Source organism: Anastrepha obliqua, chromosome 1 (assembly GCF_027943255.1).
Source record: "Anastrepha obliqua isolate idAnaObli1 chromosome 1, idAnaObli1_1.0, whole genome shotgun sequence".
In the NCBI taxonomy this organism is placed as follows: Eukaryota; Metazoa; Arthropoda; class Insecta; order Diptera; family Tephritidae; genus Anastrepha; species Anastrepha obliqua.
In genome coordinates, this window is record NC_072892.1 from 72,488,064 (window position 1) to 72,512,347 (window position 24,284).

Here is a 24,284-nt window from a genome sequence, read left to right on the forward strand (position 1 = left end):
ATGAATATCACTCAATTTGATTTGCATAAATGGATTGGGAAAGCTTTATGAATAAGTGAGAAAAATCGATGCGCGGTTGGTGGCAAACATAACGACATATCCGACTATTTCTGAAAGTGACGAATTACAAATATATAGAAATATATTCAAAAGTCACACCTTGACTAGGAATAAAAACGAAAGCGTTGGGCGTATGTGACAATAACAGAATTTTCTTTTTTCTCTATATCAATGAAAGCATATTTTTAAAGTATGTGTATAGACATTATAATCATATCGAACGTGACCATCCCACACATTCAAACTGAAGAAAACTGTCATCTAAAACAATTTTCCATTTAAAGTAAAGCAAATTTTAAGCAATTTTTCTTTTTCAACATAATTGCAAAAAACCAAGTCTATCGCACGGGACAAACACAGAAGTGAAGTTTCGCGGCCACCAATTCAAATACCGATATCAGTAAACTTGAGGCAATATGTTGTGTATTGATATCGATAAAAACTGGTTTTGGTCATGGGACATCACGCGACATGTCGTATGTGACAATTTTTCTATTATGATATTAGTTTTTTTTTTATGGGTGAGGTAGGGTTCAAAATGCCTTCGCACGAACGGCCAATAAAACGATTCCTCCTCTTCTTCTGGGGAGACACCCTTCCCGGGACGGCTTTCTATATATAAAGGACCAATTCATTCACCCACGTCTGGGTCTACCATATTTGTCGCCAGCTTTCATGCTATAGGCTCGTCTTCTTGTGTCTCTATCTATGCGACTTCGCTTTGTTGCACTCTGTCGAGGTCAATCTTTTTATTCGTGGTACGTTCTCGATGTATTTCTTTATCGCGTTCCAGCTGTCCTCGCGCTCGACGATTTTGCTGATTATGTTGCTCGGCGCGATGACGCCAATCCGCTCCCTCAGATTTCTTTCCGCGAGCCATCTGTCGCAACTAAAAAACGTGTGTTCAGCGTCATCGCTCAGCACTTCGCAGTATATGCACTTTGAATCGGTTACCTTGCCCATGTGGTATAGGTATCTCCGGAAGTATCCGTGGGCCGAGAGGAAATGAGTTAAGAAGTAGTTCATTTCCTCGAAATTACTTTGGACCCATTAGTTGGAATAAGTTTCGCCGTCCATCTGCCACTCGGTTCAGTGTCCCATCGGCTTTGCCATCGCAGCATGGTCTGGCATCTCCGATCTGAGAAGATAGTCATGACGTGTTTCTTCTTGGAGTCGCACACATCCCTTCGTTACCGGGCCATGGGGTCGACGGGTATCTGCCCGCTGATCACAAAACTTGCTGCGCCTGAGACAGTGCGGTAGGCTGAGACAACTCTAAGTGCTCCTGTTCGTTGCATAGCCTCCAATACTTTGGGCTTGGCTGTGCAGTTTAGCACAATTCCCCAAAAATTGAGTTTGTGGCCACCAGAATTAGCTTTCTATTACTCTGTGTTGTCACCGATGGCAGCCGCATGCCGTGGTACCTAAGTATTTCACTATTTTTGGGTCACTAAGGACGTGTCGCCTATTTGCATGCTGGATGACTTCGGTTTTATGTTTGGCGAGTTCCATAGCGTGCTCCTCAAGCCATGTTTGCGTGCTTTTCATAAATTGGGGCAGCTTCCTTCTAGCGTGTCTCGAGCTGGTATGACCCTCGCTATATCGTACCGCGCCGGTCACCGTATTGCCTTGCTGCACTCTCAACAGACAGCAATTTCCCGGCGCTGCCCAGCATGCAAAGCGGACGGCAGGCTGACGGTTGCGCTGGGTCGCCCTAACCCTTACTGATCATCGTCAGTTTCTGTATTTTCCACAGCTTGGGAAGATGCCTTGAGCAATTCATGCATTGTAAACGACAAGCATCACATCTGGTCGGCTTTTAGCCACAAGTTTGAGAGCTTCAGCTGGGATGCCATCTGGGCGTGGAGCTTTATTTCTTTTAAGGCTGCTCTTCCTCAGTGAAGGGTGGGAGCATCACGTCACCTTGGGAGTCTCGGTCCCCGCACAGCATTGGTTGCGTAGGGAATAGTCTGCCCACTATTTTTCTGTTAGCATCACTGTCTAGATGTACGGCTGTGGAGTTGGCGCTTAGCTTCCCCGTCACAGTTTTATAGTCTAGACCCCAGGGGTTGCTATTTAGATCCCTTCGAAGTTCCTCCCATTTTGCCTTCTTACTGGCGATGATTGCTTGTTTAAGCGTTTTTCAGGATTGTCTGAAATCAGCAGCTTCCACCTCTGCTTCTCTGTTTCGTCTGGCTCTGGTGTACTTTTTCTATTACGGAAGCAGGTTCTTCTGTGCTCTGCGATATCTGATGTCCACCAGTACACAGGTCGCTTTCTTGAGCGTAACCCCGCGCGGGGTGCCGATGCGTCGCAGCTTTTGGCAATGCGCTGCATCATGGCGCTTGCAAGGGAGCCAGCGTCACTACTTATATGCAGTCGATTTTTATAGCGCCGATCTCGATGAACTTCACGGCCCCTTCTGCAGATAGCGTGAGGAAAGCACGTACTTGCTCTCGTGTATTCGGTGCCGTTATCCTCGTCTGTATCTGATCCTATTGGTAGGTGAGCATTTTTTGGACTGATGTTTCTACCTCCGCCTTGGCCGCCAAGGAGTCGCGACCTCGTATCTCAATCGTGGCGCTCGGCTGTAACTCCGCGATGGAAGCCCTGTCAGGTGATGCTCGAACTCTGGCGTGACTTTTTCTCCCTTACCAAACTCCAAAAGTATGGCCCCAGCCTTCGTTTCCCTGACGGACCTTACATTAACTGACTTATCAGTCGTAATCTTCGCTAGCAAGTCATTCAGTATATCTGCATAGCTATGGCCTTCTGCGGGTTTTATCATAGCAGCTCCTGGCTTTACGTGTTGTGTTCACGGCTTGCTCCTTTTGTTTGTCTAGGCTAGCTTATCCTATCTGCCAGCCTTCATCCGTTTTCTGCGAGGTTCCTTTTTTGTTCCCTGTGGGTCCATTTGCCCTGGCTTTCTTACAGCTCTGAGGGACAGCCGGACTGTTTGCCATTCGCTTCGAGTTCGTCGTCGCAGAGGTGGGATTATCTGTTATTTGCTGGATGACAGTGTTCTTTCGGGGGTTCGAGAACGCCCTTTCGTCTTCTGCTGCCTTGGACGAACGTCTGTAGTTCAGCGTTATATTCAGCAGTCCATCCATGTTGTCATTTCGATCATCTCTGTTTCCTTCTTCTGTTCTTTGCTCGGTGGTTTGTTTTTGATTTTAGGTATTCATAAACAATTCTTTTGATTCCCGACTTCAGGCCGCTATCCTTACACGAAAGTGCAGCTTCCCTAAGTGTCCCCATTGTTACCTATGCGAGCAGGGAGGCCATACAAAGGTTCACTCTACGCTTCATGGGCAATAGAGTTCAGAGCCATGAGAGGATTTATCAACTGACCCTGACCACCAACTTACTGGTGACGTGTAAGGAACGTACCCGAAGGGTTGCCATAGTTTTAACGGTGAGGTGTCACCCTCCTGCACTAAGATAATACTGATAGAATACTACTTTCATTATCCCATAGACTTCCTATTCTAAAAATATTTTCCAGTATACCGTAATCAGGATCTTACTGGTCTCGATCCTGAAGAGCTTTACTACCGCTGGAGATACTCGTGTATATGAGGCTTTTCAGCCTAAAATTACGTCAAATAATTATGTCGTATTCTCTGGGAACCGAAGAGCGGTACTACGATTTCCGTAACCTTCTGTATTCTTTTCAACGGTTTTCTCTCCTTCTTGCACGAACTTAATATTTTATCACCTCTCATCAATACTTGTAGAATCATTATTCCTCCTGACAGCAAGGCTGATGCTGGTGATTTCTCGGGTTAAGGCAGCACTCTTACAAATATACCTCGAACTGAGAAGTATCGCTTCCTTTGATACCAGAATATTAAAATATGATATCATCGAAGTTTAGAAATCCCAACGGAATCTGATAGTCTCAGTTTTCTAGCTATGATGCAGGTGCATCATTTCCATAAAAAGAGAGCAGAATTTAGTTAATAGCTTACGAAAATAGAAACTTAGGAAACTAAAATTGCAGTAATAATTTAATTTTTTTAAATCTACTCATTTTTAGAAACTAGCCCAATATAAAAGTTTATAAAAAAATATTTTCGTTGGTATATTATTAAAAATATGTATACTGTATACTGGATTTAGTTGAAAAAAAAAAAATTAAAGACCAACCGTGGGAGAGGTTATGTGTGAAGAATTTCGACACCATAAAAAAAATTGTTTTTGATCTTTAAAACTACCGAAATGTTTTTTATAACAACTTGGTTATTTGATGTTTGAAGTGTTGCACCTTTTTTATATATGAATTTGGCGTAACAGTTTAACAGAAAACTTGTAGATACTGTACAATAGAATGAAATATACATAGATCACGAATCGGTTTAGAAAATCTGCCAAGGCGTTAATTCAACGGTTTTTAAAAGATTCAAAAAAAATTTGTATGGGGCCGAAATTCTTTCAACATAAGCTTTAAATACGGAGCCAGGCTTTGACTACTTTTTTTCGTATAGCGACCCATCCGGTCTGCAGTATAATATATGGTAAAGCGGATGGGTGGCGAATCTTTTAACTGAAATTATTTAACAATCTGACGGCAGATCTCCTATGGCGTTCAGCGCATAAACAACTACATATTCAGTACTCATACCCAGTGCATGAAATTTTGTGGGTGAGTGGGTTAGACGGAATTGAGTGAAAACAATTATTCAATGGCCTAAGTTACACTAATCCAGCTTTTCATGGTCTGCAAGCGCAATAAATTCATTTTGTACAAACATACAAGCATTTATTGAGACAACAATGGGCAATATATACTCGTATATAAGAATGGATTTGTATATGTAGTTATTGTCAACCAACTAGATCTCATGCGGTTAGCTAGATAGTGTATTACTTATTTATTCTGGTATTTTCTACATGACTATTCATAAAATCTTCTGCAATGTGCAAAAATACTGCAAATAATGCAAATGGAAATAATAATAGAGTTTTGCGTGGCAATGAAATATTGTCCAACTGTATTGCGTTTTCAAACCACTAACCCGCAGAGAGCACAGATGTCATGCTGGTACGTCAATGTTTAGCTTATGCATTTGTATAGCTGTGAATGAAATGGAGAATAAATAAGGTGATGGCTATTCAAACAAAATTCCCATTATTTAATGCATATTTCGAAAGAATTTGTTAAATATAGCTTACAAAAAAATTGAAATATTAAAAAAACCCATAGCCAAATTTTCACGGAGTGGATTCATATATACAAGATAGTTCTATGCATATAGTTCTAAAATAAGATTGCCACGGGAAATCCATTTTTCATTAGAATCATTTTCTCATTGATCCGTCAAATCGTTTTCTTATTTTCAATTTGAAACAATATTTTCACAAGAACTTATATAAATAATGCACACTAAGAAAAAGCTTGAAAAGTATTCTGTACGGAAGGGTAAGCTTTCTATAAATTGCAGATTTCTTTGATACTCTGAAAATGAAATTGCAAAATTCAAAAGAGGATGAAATTTATTGAAATGCAAAAAGCCTCAACAAAAATTGGCACCAAGCTCCCACTAAACACGAATCTGAGATCTAATGGAAGGGTCATGGAAATTAGATAAAAATTTAGAATTTTTTTACCAAGCCATTTCATCCACCAAAGTACTGCATTCGACATGCGAAAATCACTTTCTCTCACTCCCATATCTTTATCCCTTTTCTATACTTTTAAAAATACGGCTCTACCTTGCCATATTGTACCACAAGCAAAAATTTTGTGATAATTCTAATTTATGTTAGCCGAAGTAGCCGAAAAAGTATATGCGTGATTAAAATTCTGTGGGGCCCGAATCCCAAGTGATAGAATATTTGTTTTTTAAAAGAGGTTTTCCCTTGACCAGATAATTGCAAGCTTCCGAACGTATTAGTTTTGGGGAGGGGAAAATCCATTACTTTCTGGGTAGATATCTCGTAAAATGTCAATCAAGCAATTTAAAAATAACCCCAACGAACAACGAAGTTAAGGTGGTTCGCTACGATCTCATACGTTCAGCGATTAGGGAGAAATTTAAAATCTAACGCTGCCACTGGACACCCTGAAATATATCTCATTTAAAACGTCTAGCGGAAAACGGTTAGAACCCTTCATTTGATCTAATGTTTAAGCCACAATATCAAAAATAGATTTCCATAGTTTTTTTTTTTATTAAAAGGGTTCTTGTAAGTTTAGCAGTGATTTCCTTGTTTTTTTCATGCCTTCGAGTTGTACAAATATAGACAATATGAAACTAGTTACCATACGCTGAAATCAAGGCCAATAATGAACTAAACATTTTTGCCAATTGTTCTGATTTTTTTCTGCATCGTACAAGGCTGCAACGATAAATATGTAGAAATATACATTCATTGCATTTATATGAGTATTTGCATTACTTGCCCGCAGCGATCACTTGGAACAACAAGTTCTCATGCTCTACTTTAAGCATACAAACCGACGCATATAAAGAAGAAACCTCTGCCTTCCCTCTTAGCGACATTTTTTTTTTGAATTTTCCAAATTTGAATTCCTGCAATTCATACGTGTGTTAGAACTTTTTACACATACATGCATACATATGTAGATTTTAAAAATATCTAGTTCGGTGGTATTTTGTTGATTTCCCTGAAGGTGCAAACAAAATGTATATTGCATTTAACGACTGAGGGCATAAACTAAAAAAAGCAAACTCAAGAGATGCTATACAAAATACAAAATAGAATTGTCGAAAAAATTTGGGGACATGGAAATTCCAATAAATTTGAACCTCGAGAGGTTATACATGAACAACAATTGGACTTCCACTACAAAAACAGATGTGTATGTGTTAAAGTATCTGAATGTACAGAAGTGTGTATAGTATAATGTACTGTACGACAATTTTAGCATAAGCTAGTTAGTTTGTTTACTGTGATATTTATCAGAGTTGTTATTGTAGATTTTTATTTAGTAAACACTTTTCTTTTTTTACGTCAGAGCCAGCATTCAGCACGTTTCCTTCTCTCTTATTCAGTTTGATTATTCATTACTTCATTTGACGACATTTGGAAAGTCTGCACCAAGGTTGGGAACAACTCTTTCAGCGCGATTATACAAGAGTTCATGAAAAAATGCTTAGCAGTCTGTTGTGAGTTATTCCAGGTATAGGTAATTTTCAAAGTATGAGTGAATTCTGGCATTTTACGATTTTTAACTCATATAGAAATCGTTATGCAGGCATACGAGGTTGGTGGGCATATGACCGAGCCTTTTCCATGTTTCACAGGGTTGTATACATTTCTGTCAAAAGATCTCTTCTGCCTATATTGGAAAACGGAAAACCCAGCGGGACTTATATGAACCCGATTCCATAAGCCTTCTTTTAGTCTCTAAGCTCGCACACTGATCTGCCTTCTCATTTACCAAATTACTAGGATGCCTCGGATGCCTCCCCATGGCCGAATGGGCTTATGCGTGACCGATAGATTGGTAGGGACCGGTTTCGAAGCGCTACATGACACACAAATGATAGAAAGTTGTTTCTTCTAATAGCGGCTTCAACAGTATTTAGTCCTTGCAACCGACATTACGGGTTAGTCGTTCAAATCGTGAGGCGGGTTTCGTTCTATGGAAGTTGTTCGAAAAAGATGCCAGACTCTATTCCAGAATCCATTTTTGAGCCACCTGTAAATACAGGGTGACTGATGAATTTTGCTACATTAAGAAACTCAAATAACTTTTGTTTTAGTGTATGGAATTCATTGAAGGTCATTAAATTTTATTAAATGTAGCTTAACTAGTTTTAAAAATAATTGAATTTAAATGCCCCCCATGCTCGTTGACACAAGTGCGGCATCTTAGTAAAAAGTTGTTCATTGCTGCTTTGAGAGTTGCGACAGGAATAGCCGCAATTGTTGCCCGAATGGATTGTTTTAGTTCATCCAAATTTGTTGGCTTTGTTTTATAAACTTCTTGTTTACATAAACCCCACAAGAAAAAGTCAGATGCAGTAAGGTCAGGCGACCTGGGGGCCAACGAAATTCGGAGTTTCTTGAAATCAGTTTATTGGGAAATTTTCGTCGCAACTCTGTCATAACAGTCTGGGCTATGTGAGACGTTGCCCCATCTTGTTGAAACCACACAGAGTTGAAAGGAATTCTCTTTCGGCGTAGTTCTGGATAGAAAAATTCTTTCAGCATTTTCAAATAACGGTCTCCAGTAACCGTAACGGTGGGACCATTTTCTTCAAAAAAATAAGGCCCGACAATACAGCGTGAAGAAACCGCACACCACACTGTCACGCGAAGAGGATGCAATTCCGTCTCGTGGAGTATCTGTGGGTTAGAAGTACTCCATATTCGACAATTTTGTTTGTTCACATTGCCGTTTAAATCGAAATGGGCCTCATGAGACATGAAAAGGCAGTTTAACATGTTTTGGTCTTCTTCCACCATTTGCAGGATCTTCTGGCAAAATTCCAAGCGAATCGGCAAGTCTGCTGCATTCAGTTTGTTAACCATTTGAATTTTGTAGGGAAATAAGTCTAAATCTTTGTGCATTATTGTTTGCAAAGACTGTCGGCTGACACCAAGTTGAGCAGATAAGCTTCTTGTTGAAACCCTTGGATTGCTTTGTATAGCTGCAGCTACAGCAGCGATCGTTTCCTCCGTCCGAACTGGTGGGTTTCGATGATAAGGCCTTCTTGCGACTGTTCCTTGCTCAGCAAAATTATTCGCCAGTCTCATTATGGTCCATCTGCTCGGGGGATCGCCGCCAAACATCCGCCTGTACTCTCTCTGTACCAAAACTACGGACTCCAGTGCGTGATAGCGGCGGACTATCCAAATTCTTGTTTGCGTGTCCCAGTTATCCATTTTAATAAATTTTAAAGATCAATCTGCACATTAAAACAAAAATGGAACAGATAACTTAAAAAGAAAAAAAGTTATTCAATTTTTTTTTGGTAGCGGCTTTCATCAGCCACCCTGTATTAGGATGTAAATATCTGAAATAGTAGAGCTTAAAACGGTATTAAATTCCCAATCATCTCTGTTCAGCAAGTCAGCGTCTATGGAATATTAAAAGCCACCCTTTTTTGCACAGCATACACAGCACAATTGGTATACGATTTTACGTAGTCTCTATTCCAGGTGAGCCAAACTTTGAATTCAATTTCCTAATTGTTCTTTGCAGTTTATGTAGACAAAAGCTTGCACATATGTATGTATTCGTATCAAGGTTTACAGAGCAATTTTCCTCCAGTATTGCACTGCTTTTAAAAATTTTCACTCGCATTCAATTCTGGCACGATGGAATATTTAAAGCAATTTTTTTTAGTCGCACGTGCGTTATTCAATTAACGTGTATTGAATGAAAGCAAAGCAAGGATATACAAAATCAAATGCCTAGATTATGTCTGTATACATTTGGGTATGTTTTGTTAAAATAAATATGAAAAAAAAACCAAAAGCTGAAAAAACATTACGGAAAAAGTAAAAAAGGCAACAATAACTACAACAACTTTTCGCACAAAGCGTTTCTATGTCAGCAAACACCAAAATAATGTGCGCGTTGAAAAGGTACCCACAAAAACAGAAAAACACAAAGAATACATTGAGGCGCGCCGCAAATGAAAATTACGAAAATGCGTAAATTTCTGCTTTATATTTTTTTAATTGTTTTTCGTCCCGTTCCTAATCTTTTTTTTTGCATTTATATATGTGCTTTGAAACCGATTTCGTTTTAATTTTGTATTTGCTTTTTTTGGGAATTTTATTATGAAATACTACAACGCAGGTGCGATGGACTTTTTGCCATTTTAATGGGCATGTTAGCGGATGGCTTTATTTTTATGAAGCTTTGTGGCATCAGTTAAATTAAAATGCAATTAGATGCTAAAAATATGTAAAAATGCCAAAGGATCGGTATTTCATTGACTTTAATTAAGTTTTTAATTAGGTGCCACTTTTTCGAAAACAAAAAAAGGAGTGAAGGATTAAAATAATTGGTAATAATTACTTCTCGGCTGCTCTTGATTACTGATTACCTAGAGATGAAAATAATGGGAAGATAGTGGAGTGTCTTCAGCTCTCGCCTTTATGTAGACAACAGGAGGATAATTCTGTGTAGGTTTTTTCCAACCATAACCTTTACACCATTCTGAACTCAATCAATTGCGTTTGTTGGTTATAACACATCCGGCACTTAGCCGTTTTCTGGGCTTTGAGTCACTTTGCCATTATTCTAATCTAACTCAACCCGAACTAGATATTATTTATATAGTAGAAGGGATATTGTTAACCATATGCTAGTCCATCCGTTCAGCTAAAATCACTTTGCACAAATTTAGTTCATCTTATATTACAGAGACTAGCAGAAACCAGCGATTCTGAGTAAACTGTCAAAGTAATGAGGAAAATAATATTTATTAATCATTTTGATGATATAAATACTACTAATAGTGGGACCACTACAGCTTTATTCCCCCTTTGGATGTAAAATGGTGGGAAATAGTTATTCCCCATTTCTGGGAGGTGTTCCGCTTTCCAACACCAGGGGACGCGTCCTATAGGGATTACAGGTTCCACCGGGAACTCATAAAAAACACAAAAAAATTGATAGCCTTTTAAATTTTCATCTATATTGCTGTCTTTCGAATTTACAATAATGAAATATGAAAAAACGTATGTTGCAAATAACAGGATTTGTTGCCTTAATAACGTGATTTAGCCAATTTATTGCCTGCTAGAGCTCGGCACAAATTCTCTATCTCAACGCTACTGGAGATATAATTTCACAAAGGCACACAATACTGAATGTTTATCTCTTAATCCATTTCATAACATAACATAACATTTCCTTATATTCTTAACTACAAATATACAAGACCATTAGAAAAAGAAAACCGTACCGACCCAACGGGTCACATCAAGCTCTTCCAATAAGAACGACTTCCCGAGGCACTGAGCCACAAGGCTCAATAAATTTATCCAATGATGTTTTTCTGTACCCCGCTTATGGGCGCTAGCAAACCTCATGAGCTACAAACCTCAAATATATGAAAAAGCTCACCCAGAAGTTCAAATATGAGCATCGGTCCCCTCACTCTCCTTAAGCTAATCAAAGACTTGAAATTGAAAATTCGTGAAATTGAAAAAAGTGTCATCCGGAGGAGAGTAAGAGGCGTACCATTAAGTACAGCAGACATGTGGGTTTACAAACACGGCCAGAGAAGACCAAGTGAGAATAAGACACTCTATTTCTGTATTTAAAGGAAGTTTCTGTCCGTTCGGAATTCACAGACAGAACGTTGGTTCGAATCTCGGTGAAACCAAAATTAATAAAAACATTTTTCTGATAGCGGTCGCCCCTCGGCAGGCAATGACAAACCTCCGAGTGTATTTCTGCCATGAAAAAGCTCCTCATAAAATATCTGCCGTTCGGAGTCGGCTTGAAACTGTAGGTCCCTCCATTTGTGGAACAACATCAAGACGCACACCACAAATTGGAGGAGGAGCTCGGCCAAACACCCAAAAAGGGTGTACGCGCCAATTATATATATATATATATATATATATATATTCTGTCCGATCACAGATTCATTAACTCCGGTTATGCTAAGCTAAACAAGTACTCTTCTGTTATACTCTTGATTGATCTTTGTGCCACTCACGAGTTCACCATGTTAGCTGATTACCACACCTTAATATTTTAAGGAACATTATTTTCGCCAACCAGCCTCCCTCAAACATACTAAATATTTCGTCTCGGTAAAACATTGAAACATTCATTCTTCAACTCTTTGATTCTTTTTTCTTCCATTCGAGCATGTATTTGTATTTTGTGGAAGAACAAATGCTACACTTCAGCGAAAAAACTGTCAAAAATCAATATCGGTATTTCAAAGTTTGATGAAATTTTGAAAAACAATTTACAAGTTTCGAAATTTTGTTTTCGATTAACTTACCATTTCCATCTCTTAATTCTACTGTTTTATTGGATCTAACTTTTTATATTTTTTTAATATAATGAGTTCTCGAAAATTTATCTCTTCGAGTCAAACTAACTTTACTAGAGAAGCGAGTTGTAAGCCCAGTCAGGAAGCTTTTGCCTCCCATTTTATGTAAAATAATAGGTTTATCCTTGTTTTTAATTTAAAAAATAAATAAAAAATAACTCTAAGTTAAGTATTTCTCGAATTTACATTTCTTCAAAATTTCATCTTTTCTCTCTACAAAATTTTAGCCTGTTATTTTATTCATTTAACTTTGTCATGGCAAGTTTACTTTCACTAAAAGCTGTCAAGCGTCAATTTGTTGATTTTGTTCGTATAGTCTCTTGATTTCTGTGCCTTTCTCTGCACATATCTGATACCTGTTCAACTTGAAAAGTAACTGCAATCCTACCTGACATGTTTTAAATGTACTCTTTTAACTTTTCTTGCTTGTCTGCACTTAACTTTTAGTTACGGCACTATTGCTATAACATGAATATTTATCCTGCTGGATATGTATGTAAGAGTATATACAGATTTACCGCCCTAGTATACTTGAGTAACGCCGCCAGTGAAGCATACTCGATGAACGCCTTTGTAGAGGTTGCCTTGCAGATGATACTTCAAGTGAAGAGAAGGATGCAACGTTTCAGACAGGAGCTACATACACGTATTACAATTAGATATGTATATGTATTTATATGTCAGCAGACGTTGATTGCACAGCAAAGATATATGTATGTAGTGCGCTACTGAGGGGTGTTAGTACACGGTGTAATTGCAAGTCCATACGGATGCAAGACATTTTAATGGCTTTGACCTGGAATCGAGCAGATTTTTACCATGTATTTTACGCTAATTTATATTTTCAATTATACGCGACGAGAACTACTGCTTGTTGGAATAGAGAGAGATGAAGGTATGAATGGAAAGAGATATCGAAAAAGAGTGAAAGTTAGTTATAAGTCATTGAAAAGTGTGCATGGAAACGATTTTAAAAAGACGTTAATATTTTTATTCGCACTTAAAATAATTTTATTAGGTTCGACTTGGCATGTACCCATTTGCCTTACTTGTATTTTACGTGAATAAATTAGACAAATTTTCATGCCATTCCTGTGGTTGTTTCTTTTTTGCTTTCAGCTAAACGCCCACCTGTTGAGGAGACTGCCTCTTTTCTGCAAAGTCTAATTGCTTCACATGGCCCCAATTATTTGGAAAAGCTGTTCGGCAGTAAGGCACGTGACGCGCTCGCTCCCTTGGGTGGCGTGGAGAAAGTTGCCATAGCCTTGAGCGAATCACAGACGATTGAAGATTTCGGCGCAGCATTACATTTAATGAGGTGAGTAATTGAGCGACAGTGGAGGCAGATAAAATCCTGGTAATACTAAGTAGATGATGCAGTGACTCGGGCACACAATATTTACTAGGGAATAAAGACTAAAAAGCAAATAAATACATGTACATGAATAAATGAATATATAAATATTATTAATATGGTAATACACAAGCACACAAAAACATTCCAACTCTGCTTACGGCAAACAAAATTCAAAAACTGTAGTAAATAACAAAGTCCCAAATGGTTACTCAATTATGCCGCCTTTTATGCCAGATACCTTCAACAATAGGTATTCTAGCAGACGCCATGGCGTATGAGGGTTATTTATGGCAAACTGGAGAAAAAATATTATATTACCTTTTGTCTTGTGCCTTATTTTCGAACTTCAATGCTGTAAATGTATCAAAAATATGGCAAACTAAATTAAATATGAAAGTAAGATTGTTATGCTAAGAGAAAAACGAGACAATGTAATACCTTTTTTAATGCAATTTATTCCCCGACAGAGTAGGGCAACCGGTTAATACATATTTTAGAGAAAAGCAGACACTAAAAGAAAAAAACAAAATTGAAACAGTGGTAAAAAAGATACACGCTCATTTTTTTGCGGAGGCGTTGTTGTATTATTATATTTGTTGTATTATTATATTTGTTGTATTATTATATTTGTTGTATTATTATATGTATGAGAAAGTAGCTTCGTTCTTTAAATTGACCCTGCCCAGCGGGTTACAATCATTTTTTTGTGCTCATTGGAATAATTGCACGCTTAGCACACCCACAGGTGGCGAGCTCCTCTGTGGCTGTTAAAGAAGCAAAGAGTGCGATGGCGAGTCTTCAAATTTTATGATATTTGTTTAAAACTCAATTCGTAATAAAACGCCGCCACAGATGCCAATTATTTTGTGGGTCCAAGAAGTTAACTGCTGCAGCAATCTGTGTAAAATTGTTCGGGTCATTGTTCATGTTAAACATACGAGGTGTGTTCAAAAAATATCACGAATTTTGTGTTTTTTTTTTCAAAAATTATTTATTTATTCATTAATATCTATTTTGTCCCCTTCAAAGTAATCCCCATGAGATATTATGCACTAGTGCCAACGTTTTTTCCAATCTTCGAAGTACTTAAAAAAATTATTATTTTTATCTTCTTCATCTCCTCCTTCGATGCCGTCTTTATCTCGTTAATCATAGTGCAGTGTCGTCCTTTCATGGGCCTCTTCAGTTTCGGGAACAAAAAAGTCACAGGAGCCTGATCTGGGGAATACGGTGGCTGTGGCATCATTAGTGTATTGTTTTTGACCAAAAAGTCGCGCACAAGCATCAATGTGTGAGCAGGGGCGTTATCGTGATGCAGGAGCCAATTTTTGTTCTTCCACAAATCCGGGCGTTTCTGGCAGATTGCTTCGCGCAAATTGCGCATAACTTGCAGGTAATATTCCCTATTGACCGTTTTACCTTGTGACAAGAACTCATGATGCACAACGCCCCTGCAATCGAAGAAAACGGTAAGCAAAACTTTCATAGGCACCCGAACTTGGCGCGCTTTTTTCGGTCTTGGTTCGTGCGGCAACTTCCAATGAGATGATTGAGCTTTGGTAACCTGCGAAAATTCTAAATTCGCGATACGCACCTCGTATTCACCATAACTATAGATTTGATTGTACCATTTAAATTTTTGTAACGCAGCATACTGTAAATGCGACCGTGTTTAAGAATGATGCGTAAGTAATCGAAGTAAGTACAGAAAAGGTATCGTCTTTGAATTCTCCCGCCTTTTTTCGACTTATTGCCATGCAGTGTGTGAGTTTTCGATTTCTCTTCCGATTCGTTTGTATAACGAATTGGGTAGGGGCCTTCTTCTTCTCCCTTTAATCTTTGTCTGTTGCTTATACATTAATTGTCTAGTGGCGGAATGAAACCAATTTATGTTCAAAATATAAATACCATAGTAGAGCTCCTAAAGCTTCTTCCTCTGCAAAGTAACATTTTTTTAATCTATTAAATAATTTTTAAACTGTGTACCTGAGCGCTTTTTGAACAAGTGGGAAAAAGTACAAAACACTTATATGAGCCTAAATATTCGCCATATAAACTATAGTAATATATCAATATATCAATGAATGCGGCTATACTAAGATCAAAGGTTGCACAGGAATGCCGAGCAGCCCTAAATGATATTAGCGTCGTATTCAAGGTCAGCCTTATTTGGATTCCGGGACACAGAGATATTGAGGGAAACTGTAAAGCTGCTCAGTAAAGAGTAAATTAATAGTAAAAAACAACATTATCCAAGAAGCCAATAGGTCATGGAAAGACGAAGATACATGCGTAACAGCCAGGCTACTATGCCGCAAATAAACAAGAAAAGAACAATGGAATTGCTTAGCCTCTCAAGAGAAGATATCTCGAAGGTCGTAGCTTGTGTCACCGGCCACTGGCTATTTGGTAAGCATTCCTTGAGACTAGGAGTATTCTCCCCTGAATATTGTAGAAGCTGCAGAGATGAGGAGGAGGAAGAAACAGTAGAGCACTTCCTTTGCAATTGTCCAACCTTAGCTAAAATCAGAGCAGGTTGTCTAGGTAAACACTTTCTCAATTCTCTTACAGAACTATCTGGCGCGGGGATTAGACCAATCCTGCGCTTTATAAGAGCCTCAAAATGGTTTCACGAAAGCAAATAAACAAGGTTCCCGTGTCGCACAGTGGTATCACAACAGACCTGTGAGGTCTAAGTGAGTTGGTCATAGGGACCGATTGCCACCACAACCTAACCTAACCATAGAAATATATCACAAAGATTATTATTTAGGGAAAAATCGGCACTATACGCCTCATAATCAGCGCCGAAGCAAACAATAATAATAATAACAAAAATCTGCATAAAATGAACGTAGAAGTCTACAAGAACTAAAATAGGAAATAGTTCTCCAGTTCACCTTAAGGAATACAACACTTTTCATACTTCCTTTCACAGGAAATTACGTTACTAATGCACAAAGCTTTTACCTTTGTCAGTAATTGCTTTATTTTGAGATGGGTTTGCTGGGTCATAACTTCTTATTCAGAACTTAAGCTATTTAAATATAATTGCAAACTCTTTAAGGATATATCCTGTGGGCCAAAAGTAGCGGGAATTTGGTTGTAAAATAAAAAATCTTTATTTATTCTTGTAAATCAATTTCATCCTCTTCAAAATAATCCCCTCCCGATAAAATACACTTATGCCAACGATTTTTCCAATCACCGAAACATGGCAAATAGTCCATTTCCGGTATAGCCATCAGCACCTTCTTCGATTCAGCTTTTATCTCCTCAGTCGAATCGAAACGCGTTCCCCGGAGTGGTCTCTTGAGTTTTGGGAATAGCCAGAAGTCACACGGAGCCAAATCAGGCGAATACAGTGGTTGCGGAACGATATGCGTGGAATTTTTGGCGAAATGGTCACGAAGAACGAGTGCAGTGTGAGACGGTGCATTATCGTGATGCAAAAACCAAGAGTTGTTGGCCCATAATTCTGGTCTTTTTAGACGAATTGCTTCACGTAAACGACGCATAACGCTCAAATAATATTCCTTACTAACAGTTTGGCCAGGTGGAAGGAATTCATAGTGCACCACACCACGAAAATCGAAAAAAACTGTCATCATGACCTTTATTTTTGAACGAATTTGACGTGCTCTTTTCGGTCTGGCCTTGCCTTTAGCACAATATTCGCTTGATTGGTCGGTTGTTTCAGGGTCGTAAGCATGAATCCAAGTCTCATCTCCGGTAATGATGCATTTGAGCTTGTCCTGATAGTCTGAAAGCATTGTTTCACACACATCAACGCGACGACTTTTTTCCAAGAAATTGAGCGTTTTCGGTGCCAAACGAGATTTGACTTTTCGTAGGCCCAAATTGTCTTTCAAAATTGTTTTCACAGATCCTTCTGATATTCCGATCATATCAGTAAGATCTTTAACAGTCATTGTTTTATGCTTGATAAGCTCATGCCGAGTACTTTTCCAGTAACATTGAACTAGTTTTAACTTTTTGCCCATATTACCCGAATGTAATTACTACAAATCGTAGATGAAAGTTAAAAGTTCGCTGTTAAACATTGTTTCGACAGCTCTCCAATATTAGATTTCTTGCTTTTATTTTTAGATGGCTTTTGCACTCTAGCTATATTTAGGCGAATTTAGCCACAAAGCTCTGAGCCATATAATGCAGAAATAGTCGATTTAGTTTCAAGTAATATTTTAATTTATGAAGATCCAAATTGCTCTGTAGCAAGACTTGTGAGGGTACACTGAGCTCTCGATTATTAGACCATCTTACTCGCAAATTTCATTCAATAACTACACAGCGTTTGGTTTTTCAGAGCCCATTTTCACATTGTTGTCATTCACCATTATCAATATATATTTTTTGTCAGGCAAGCTCTACCAGGCACGGTGAAGTCATCGTCAATCTTATTTAATCTTTGGTCGAAGAAACATACTGTTTCGACAGAATTGGTCCAAGGGGAGAGGGGTGGTAGATGAGAGAGTTGAAGATGGCAGGTGAATAGGTGGTTGTGTCGCCGAATAAATGTTAAGTATGTCAAGATGGATTCTGGATAGGTAAGAGTTCAAACTGCTACAATACCCTGAACATATGTAATTGTGCCATGATGGCGTCTGCAATGGATTTGGCTTAGTAATTGTATTTCGTTATTTTCTTATACAACTCAGAAGTTATAGAAGTTTATAGAAGTTATTTTATTCTGTGAAGAACGCTCACAAACTGTGAATAATGAAAACTCAAGATGTGTACAAATGGACTTTTTTGCACTTGTTACACGTAAGTGGGCAACTTCGCAAAAAAGAAAGAGACAATTGCATAAGTTTTTTTATCTCGCTTGTGCTGCCAAATAAAAATGAGAACATTAGATTGTTGAGCCATGTTTCAGCTGTAATATGGCAATTTTTATTTAGGGTGAGATCTGTATCCAAGTCCAATGTACAAGCTGCCGAAGTAAGTGGGCTCTGCGTACGGACTCCAAGTAAGGATTCGCATCCTTCATGCAGATTTTTTTCCGTGTGGTTTAATCCCATAATCAATGGTTATGAAATTTCTCGTCTTAGTTACTGCGAAACAATAATTCTGGGTTTTGCATTTCCACAGCACAGCTCCGGTTTTTAAGTGCGTTGATGCAACTTCAGTTTACGCATCCAAAGTACGGCCGAGGCAAATTAAATTAAATACTGAAAGCGATTTCATCCGCTTGATGGAGCCTCATTAACTTAGCAAGAGTTACTAAATAAAAAAGGTCTCGCTTGGAAAAGAGAGGCTATACTTAATTTTGCCATAAATTCTGTGACAAATTCTGCAATGCATACTGCGAGAACGTACAAGTGAGTTTTACGAATTGCTGAACAAGCTTAATATTTCGAACATGTTTATTTACCGTACGGGCGGCCGCCGTAGCCGAATGGGTTGGTGCGTGACTACCATTCGGAATTCACAGAAAGAACGTAGGTTCGAATCTCGGTGAAACACCAAAACTAAGAAAAACACTTTTCGCCCCTCGGCAGGCAATGGCAAACCTCCGAGTGTATTTCTGCCATGAAAAGGCTTCTCATAAAAATATCTGCCGTTCGGAATCGGCTTGAAAGTGTAGGTCCCTCCATTTGTGGAACAACATCAAGACGCACACCACAAATATGAGGAGGAGCTCGGCCAAACACCCAAAAAGGGTGTACGCGCCAATTATATATATATATATTGTTTACCGTACGATCAATCGTTTTTTTAAAACATCTGAAATAACAAATAGAAAAAGAAGTGGTTGTTCTCGCGTGGTTTGAATCAGTGCAGTCATAAAAGCCGTTCGAGAAAGAATTTACAGAAATCCACTTAGAAGGAAGAAATTAATGTCCAGGGAAATGAATGCATCGACCAGGTCAATGTCAAGACTAATTAGAGATGATCTCCACACGAAAGCCTTCCGTCGCTCAACTGGTCGACTGAGAAAATGTTCACTGTTGAAGAAGCTTTTAATCAGCAAAATGACAAAATCTATGCTAAAAATTCTAAAGACGGAAAAAATTTTGTTCAAGGGTTCAGCATCCAGCCTCCATAATGGTTTGGTGAGGAGTGTCTTGTAAAGGCGCTACATATCCTCATGTCTTCGAAAAAGGGGTTAAGACCGGGGCAAAAGTGTACCAGGAGGATGTCTTAGAAGGCGTGCTGAAGCTGTTAGCCAGTACTCTCTTCAATGGAGAGAGTACCACCCAACAGTGGCTAAAAAGCGCGGTGGCTCGGCCAAACGCCCAATAAATTCAATTTCTCTTTGAAAAGGGCTTAGCGACCGTGGCGTAAATATATTTGCTGAAAGTTTATAAAGAAAATATCCATGGCCAGGAGAGTGCATCATAGCTATTTTAAAAGCAGTAGATGCATCTCATAGAACTCTTACAGATTTTCAAAAAAATCATCAATCCACGGATGGAGTTCGAAAATTTTTTGGTCAGATTGTAAGCATAAGAGAAAAGAGCGAGTCTATTCAAGTCAATTACGATTCGCGAAAGTTTTCAAAGTGATTATTTCAAACCCCAAACTTTCATGTTTCCATGTTTATTAGAAGCAAACAAATTTTGGGCTAATTAATAGCCAAAAGTTTGGCCTGTGGCCGAGTATAGCTAGTTCTAAAAAGCGAAAACTTTGTTGGATTCAAAGCACGAGATGCTTTTTGTTACAGGGAGTTTTTATGCTGACAAAAAGATGGGAAAAAAATATTGCTAGCGATGAACAATATTTTTAGAAATAAGTGGAAAACCATTTGTAAGTGACAAGAAGCTTCAAATTTTGGCGATAATTCCAATTTTCTATTTATCTGTACTATTTTATTAAAGTTTTCAAATTTAAATTTAGTTAAATTTTTATTTCCTGATTGTAATTTCGCTATTGGCTATTATGACTTAGAATGAATGCAGTAATGGGTTTTTATTAAAAACAGAAAAACACACTTTGTGTTATCTTGTGTGTTACCTCATCTAATTTATTCAGGCAATTTAATTAATGTCAAAAATAACACGGCATTAGCATTGTTTGGTTAAGAAGATATTATATTTCATGACATGCGTATAAAAGTTGCGATTACAATCTACAGCCGTATGTATGTATGTATGTATTTGATGTACTATAACTAAATGAATGTAATATGATCTGACCAAAGGTTAATTAGAAGGATGACTCATCTAAGTCTACGAGTATGTATGCCGCCTCTGTATAGCACCCGGAGATAGCTGAGCATTCACTTTTGAAAGGATAACATTGGACAGAGAAAATACATACCTACATACACGATTAGGCAATAACTATATATAAATATAATTAATAGCGCTCTTGCGCACACAAAATATATATATGTAGAATCAGTTTTCATTGCTTTATAAAGCGAACAATCCATAACACACTTCCACATACACAGTTGCGGCCGTAAATATCCCCAGAGTCTGAAATAAATGGCTACTTTTTTTTATATATTTGTGAATATATACTAGTACAATGCATGCCTACTAAATTCATAAAGTGGTTGCGCTCTATGAAATGTACTTACGGAATTTTGAAGAAAATTAAATGGTGCCGAACTTTGAGAAAATAATCGGGAGTAAAAAACGCAAATTTCAGTCTCGTGAAGGAAAAATAAATGTACTAGCCAAGAAATTAGCAAAGGGTATATTTTTTTTAAATAATTTTGAGAGCACTCGATATAGGAAACGCGCTACCCGCTCAGATGGTTTCGAAAAGACTAGCTGGGTTCAGATCGATGCATTTGGATCATCTGATTTGATAACTTTTTCAAGATTACCGTGTGAAACGCATGAGTTTGCAAAATAGAAAGTAACGGGTGGGCCATATAGCGTTTGCTTTTTGAACCACCTATTTTTTTAAGAATTTTAACACAAATGACATGTCAAATGTGTTCATAATTTACTTAATGGTTTGACATTTCGAAATGGGACGCTATACGCTTGAACAAAATTGGGAAATATTGAAAACCTATTTCCAAAGTGGCGAGTCTTCTTCTTCTTCCGCGGTTACAGTAAATGGCGAGCGTTATCGTGACATGCTCAACGAGTTTTTGTTTCCAAAAATTGAACAGGATGACATGGACGACATTTGGTTTCAACAGGACGGTGCAACTTGTCACACTGCCAAAGTAACTCTAGAACTTTTGGCTACCGATTTTGAATCCCGATATCAATTGTCCGCCTCGGAGCTGCGATTCAAGCCCGTTGGACTATTTTTTGTGGCGAGCCGTTAAGGACAAATGCTATGCGAACCATCCAGAGACGATTGATGTTTTAAAACACGAAATCGAAGTTGCCATTCATGAAATTGGAGCCCAAACTGTCGAAAATGTGCTTAAAAATTAGGTTGATCGAATGGCCTACTGTAAAGCCAGTAGTGGCAGTCATTTTAACGATATTATTTTTCATTCATAAATAACAATGTTCAATCTTCAAAATAAAAAAAAGTTTAAAAAAATATTGATTAGTTTTTCTTTTTATAGCCGATTCAAAAAGCAAATTTTACATGGCCCACCCTATAGTTTCTGCAAGCCAAATGAATGTTTTTATGAGAATTTTTTTCCATGTTCATCTCAATTGAACCAGATAGTACCAAAATTTACCCACATGTGGTAGTAGAAAAGTGATTCTCTCAAAAAAGTCCTCATTTCGCCATTTCGTTTTCTATTGTACGAGGGCGGTTCAATAGGTAACCGTGTTTGTGATCAGAGGGCGATCCTAAGAGAAGTTGGTATTAGCATCGTGTGATGGCATCTATTAAATGACGGCAAAGTAAATGTCAGACTAATTGATTGGCTGGTGTGGATTTGACAGCTATTTGTTAGTTTGGATTTGGAAATTATTCATAAAGTCAACGTCATGATTCTCGCTGATCGACGAACGAAAGTGCGCGAAGTAACAGAGGTCATAGGTGTGTCGACAGGAATGATAATTAATATTTTACGTGATAAATTGGCGATGATGTTGCTCACAAGCCACAAAAATGGGATGCGGCTGTTAACTGTTCCAAGTAGTGTTTGCAGCAATTTAAGCGAGATCCGAAGAAATTTTTGCGTCGAGTTGTCACCGTAAATAAAACCAAAATTCAGCATTACACACCAAAAACTGAGCAACAATCAAAACAATAAATTTCTCGCGTTGAATCTGCTCCAAAAAAGGCGAAGACATTCCTATCGGCCGGAAAGGCCATGTCGACGATTTTTTGGGATGCGAACGGCATCATACTGAGGGATTTTTTAGAAAAAGGAAGAACGATCACTGGACAATACGACAGTGAAATATTGGACCGCTTTCACAAAAAATGGCAGGAGACATGCCCGTTTTTGGCGGATAAGAAAATGCTGTTTCCCCACGATAATGCAGCAGCACATTCATCCGAAGTTTTCGCTGCCAAACTGCATGAGTTGCGTTATGAACTGCTGCCGCATCCCTTAACATAAAGAAATGGGTCGTGGAAAAAATGTACATAGTTCAAACGAGGAAGTCATTGCCGAGACAGAGGCGTATTTTGGAGAGTTCGACAAATACTATTTTCTTGAGAGGTTAAAAAAATTACCGGAGCGTTGGGAGAAGTGTATCTTTCTAAAAGGCGACTATGTTGAAAAATAAAAAACAAAAAATTCAAAAAAATGGTGTCTTCATTTCTAACTCGGGTACTTATTGAACTCCCCTCGTATGCTGTACGTAAGCAGATACGATATTTCCCAAAACTTGTTTTGTCTTATATTTTATTGAAAAGATGTATACTTGTATATTTAACCTCCTGAAACTAGCGTTTCCATATGGTAACCGTCGGTCGCTTAGAATTCAAGTTTCTTACGAAAGAAAAAATAATATTTGCACATGCTTTTTTTTCTTAAATTCCCTAAAGAAAGGTGTTTTAAAATAAATATATTTATTGAAATCATAACTAAGCAAAGTAGGAATTTATCAAAATAAAAAAGGGGAAATATTCGTTGAACTGAAATAAATCAGAATTTGGTATCATAATTGGCATTATATATATTTATGCTGTTAGCCCGTTGCACCTTTGCATCGTTCATCCGCACAATACGATTAGATGGTACTACAAAATGTCCGGTCTGATCATAACGGAGACTATATTGAATTCAACCTGGCTCTTGTTCATATCTGTGGGAGGGTATCGAATCAGATGATTTAGTTTTTATACAGTAATGTTTGCAGTGGTATGCCGCTAATTGTCGCCAACGACAACACTAGTTGAGTCTTTGTCGTTTGCACTTATCAATAAAGCTGCCAAACATTTTGAACACAAACATCTATCAACCAGGAAAAAATACAGACCACTATATTTTTTTCTCTATATACGATGCGTTATTGGGACAAATTTGGTTGAATCGGTCTACCCTGCATATTTATTATATTCCGTGATCGCGCAAGGATGGAGTACATTTATTTTGGCTCTACTTGCGTCGGAATAACGCTGTGTCATTGATTTCGGATTTTCACCGAAGTTTGTAGATAACATACAGACATCATTATTAGCTTTCCATTTTACCAAACAAACGCCAGTGCTTCTCATTTTCCGAGTAACCTCTTTCCATTGACCTGTAGATTTTTACATGCACAAGTATAGAGCTTAGTGGAATAGGATTTTTCCGGGTTACTCCCATAGCATTACTTACCATATACTGCTATATTTTTACCTACAGTTATATTTTTATGTCGCATTGAATTTCTTTGTGTAAATACAACAGCATATTTTGCATTACCATCTGGTAACCGTAGACTTTTTCGGGTTAAGAGTGTCTGTAATGTACCGTTAGATAAGGTGGTGGGGATTTCTTATGTTGGAGTAATTAGCTTAAAGACTCCTCCAAC

At 38.1% G+C, this 24,284-nt stretch overlaps 1 protein-coding gene across 1 annotated transcript in view; it reads left to right on the forward strand.

Annotated features, from left to right (window-relative positions):
• LOC129235339 (IDLSRF-like peptide) overlaps positions 1-24,284 on the forward strand; it is a 78,835-nt gene that overhangs the window by 34,359 nt on the left and 20,192 nt on the right. The window contains exon 3 of the mRNA XM_054869135.1: positions 13,182-13,380. Within this exon, the coding sequence (XP_054725110.1) occupies positions 13,182-13,380 (199 nt within the window). The remainder of the gene's footprint in view (positions 1-13,181; positions 13,381-24,284) is intronic.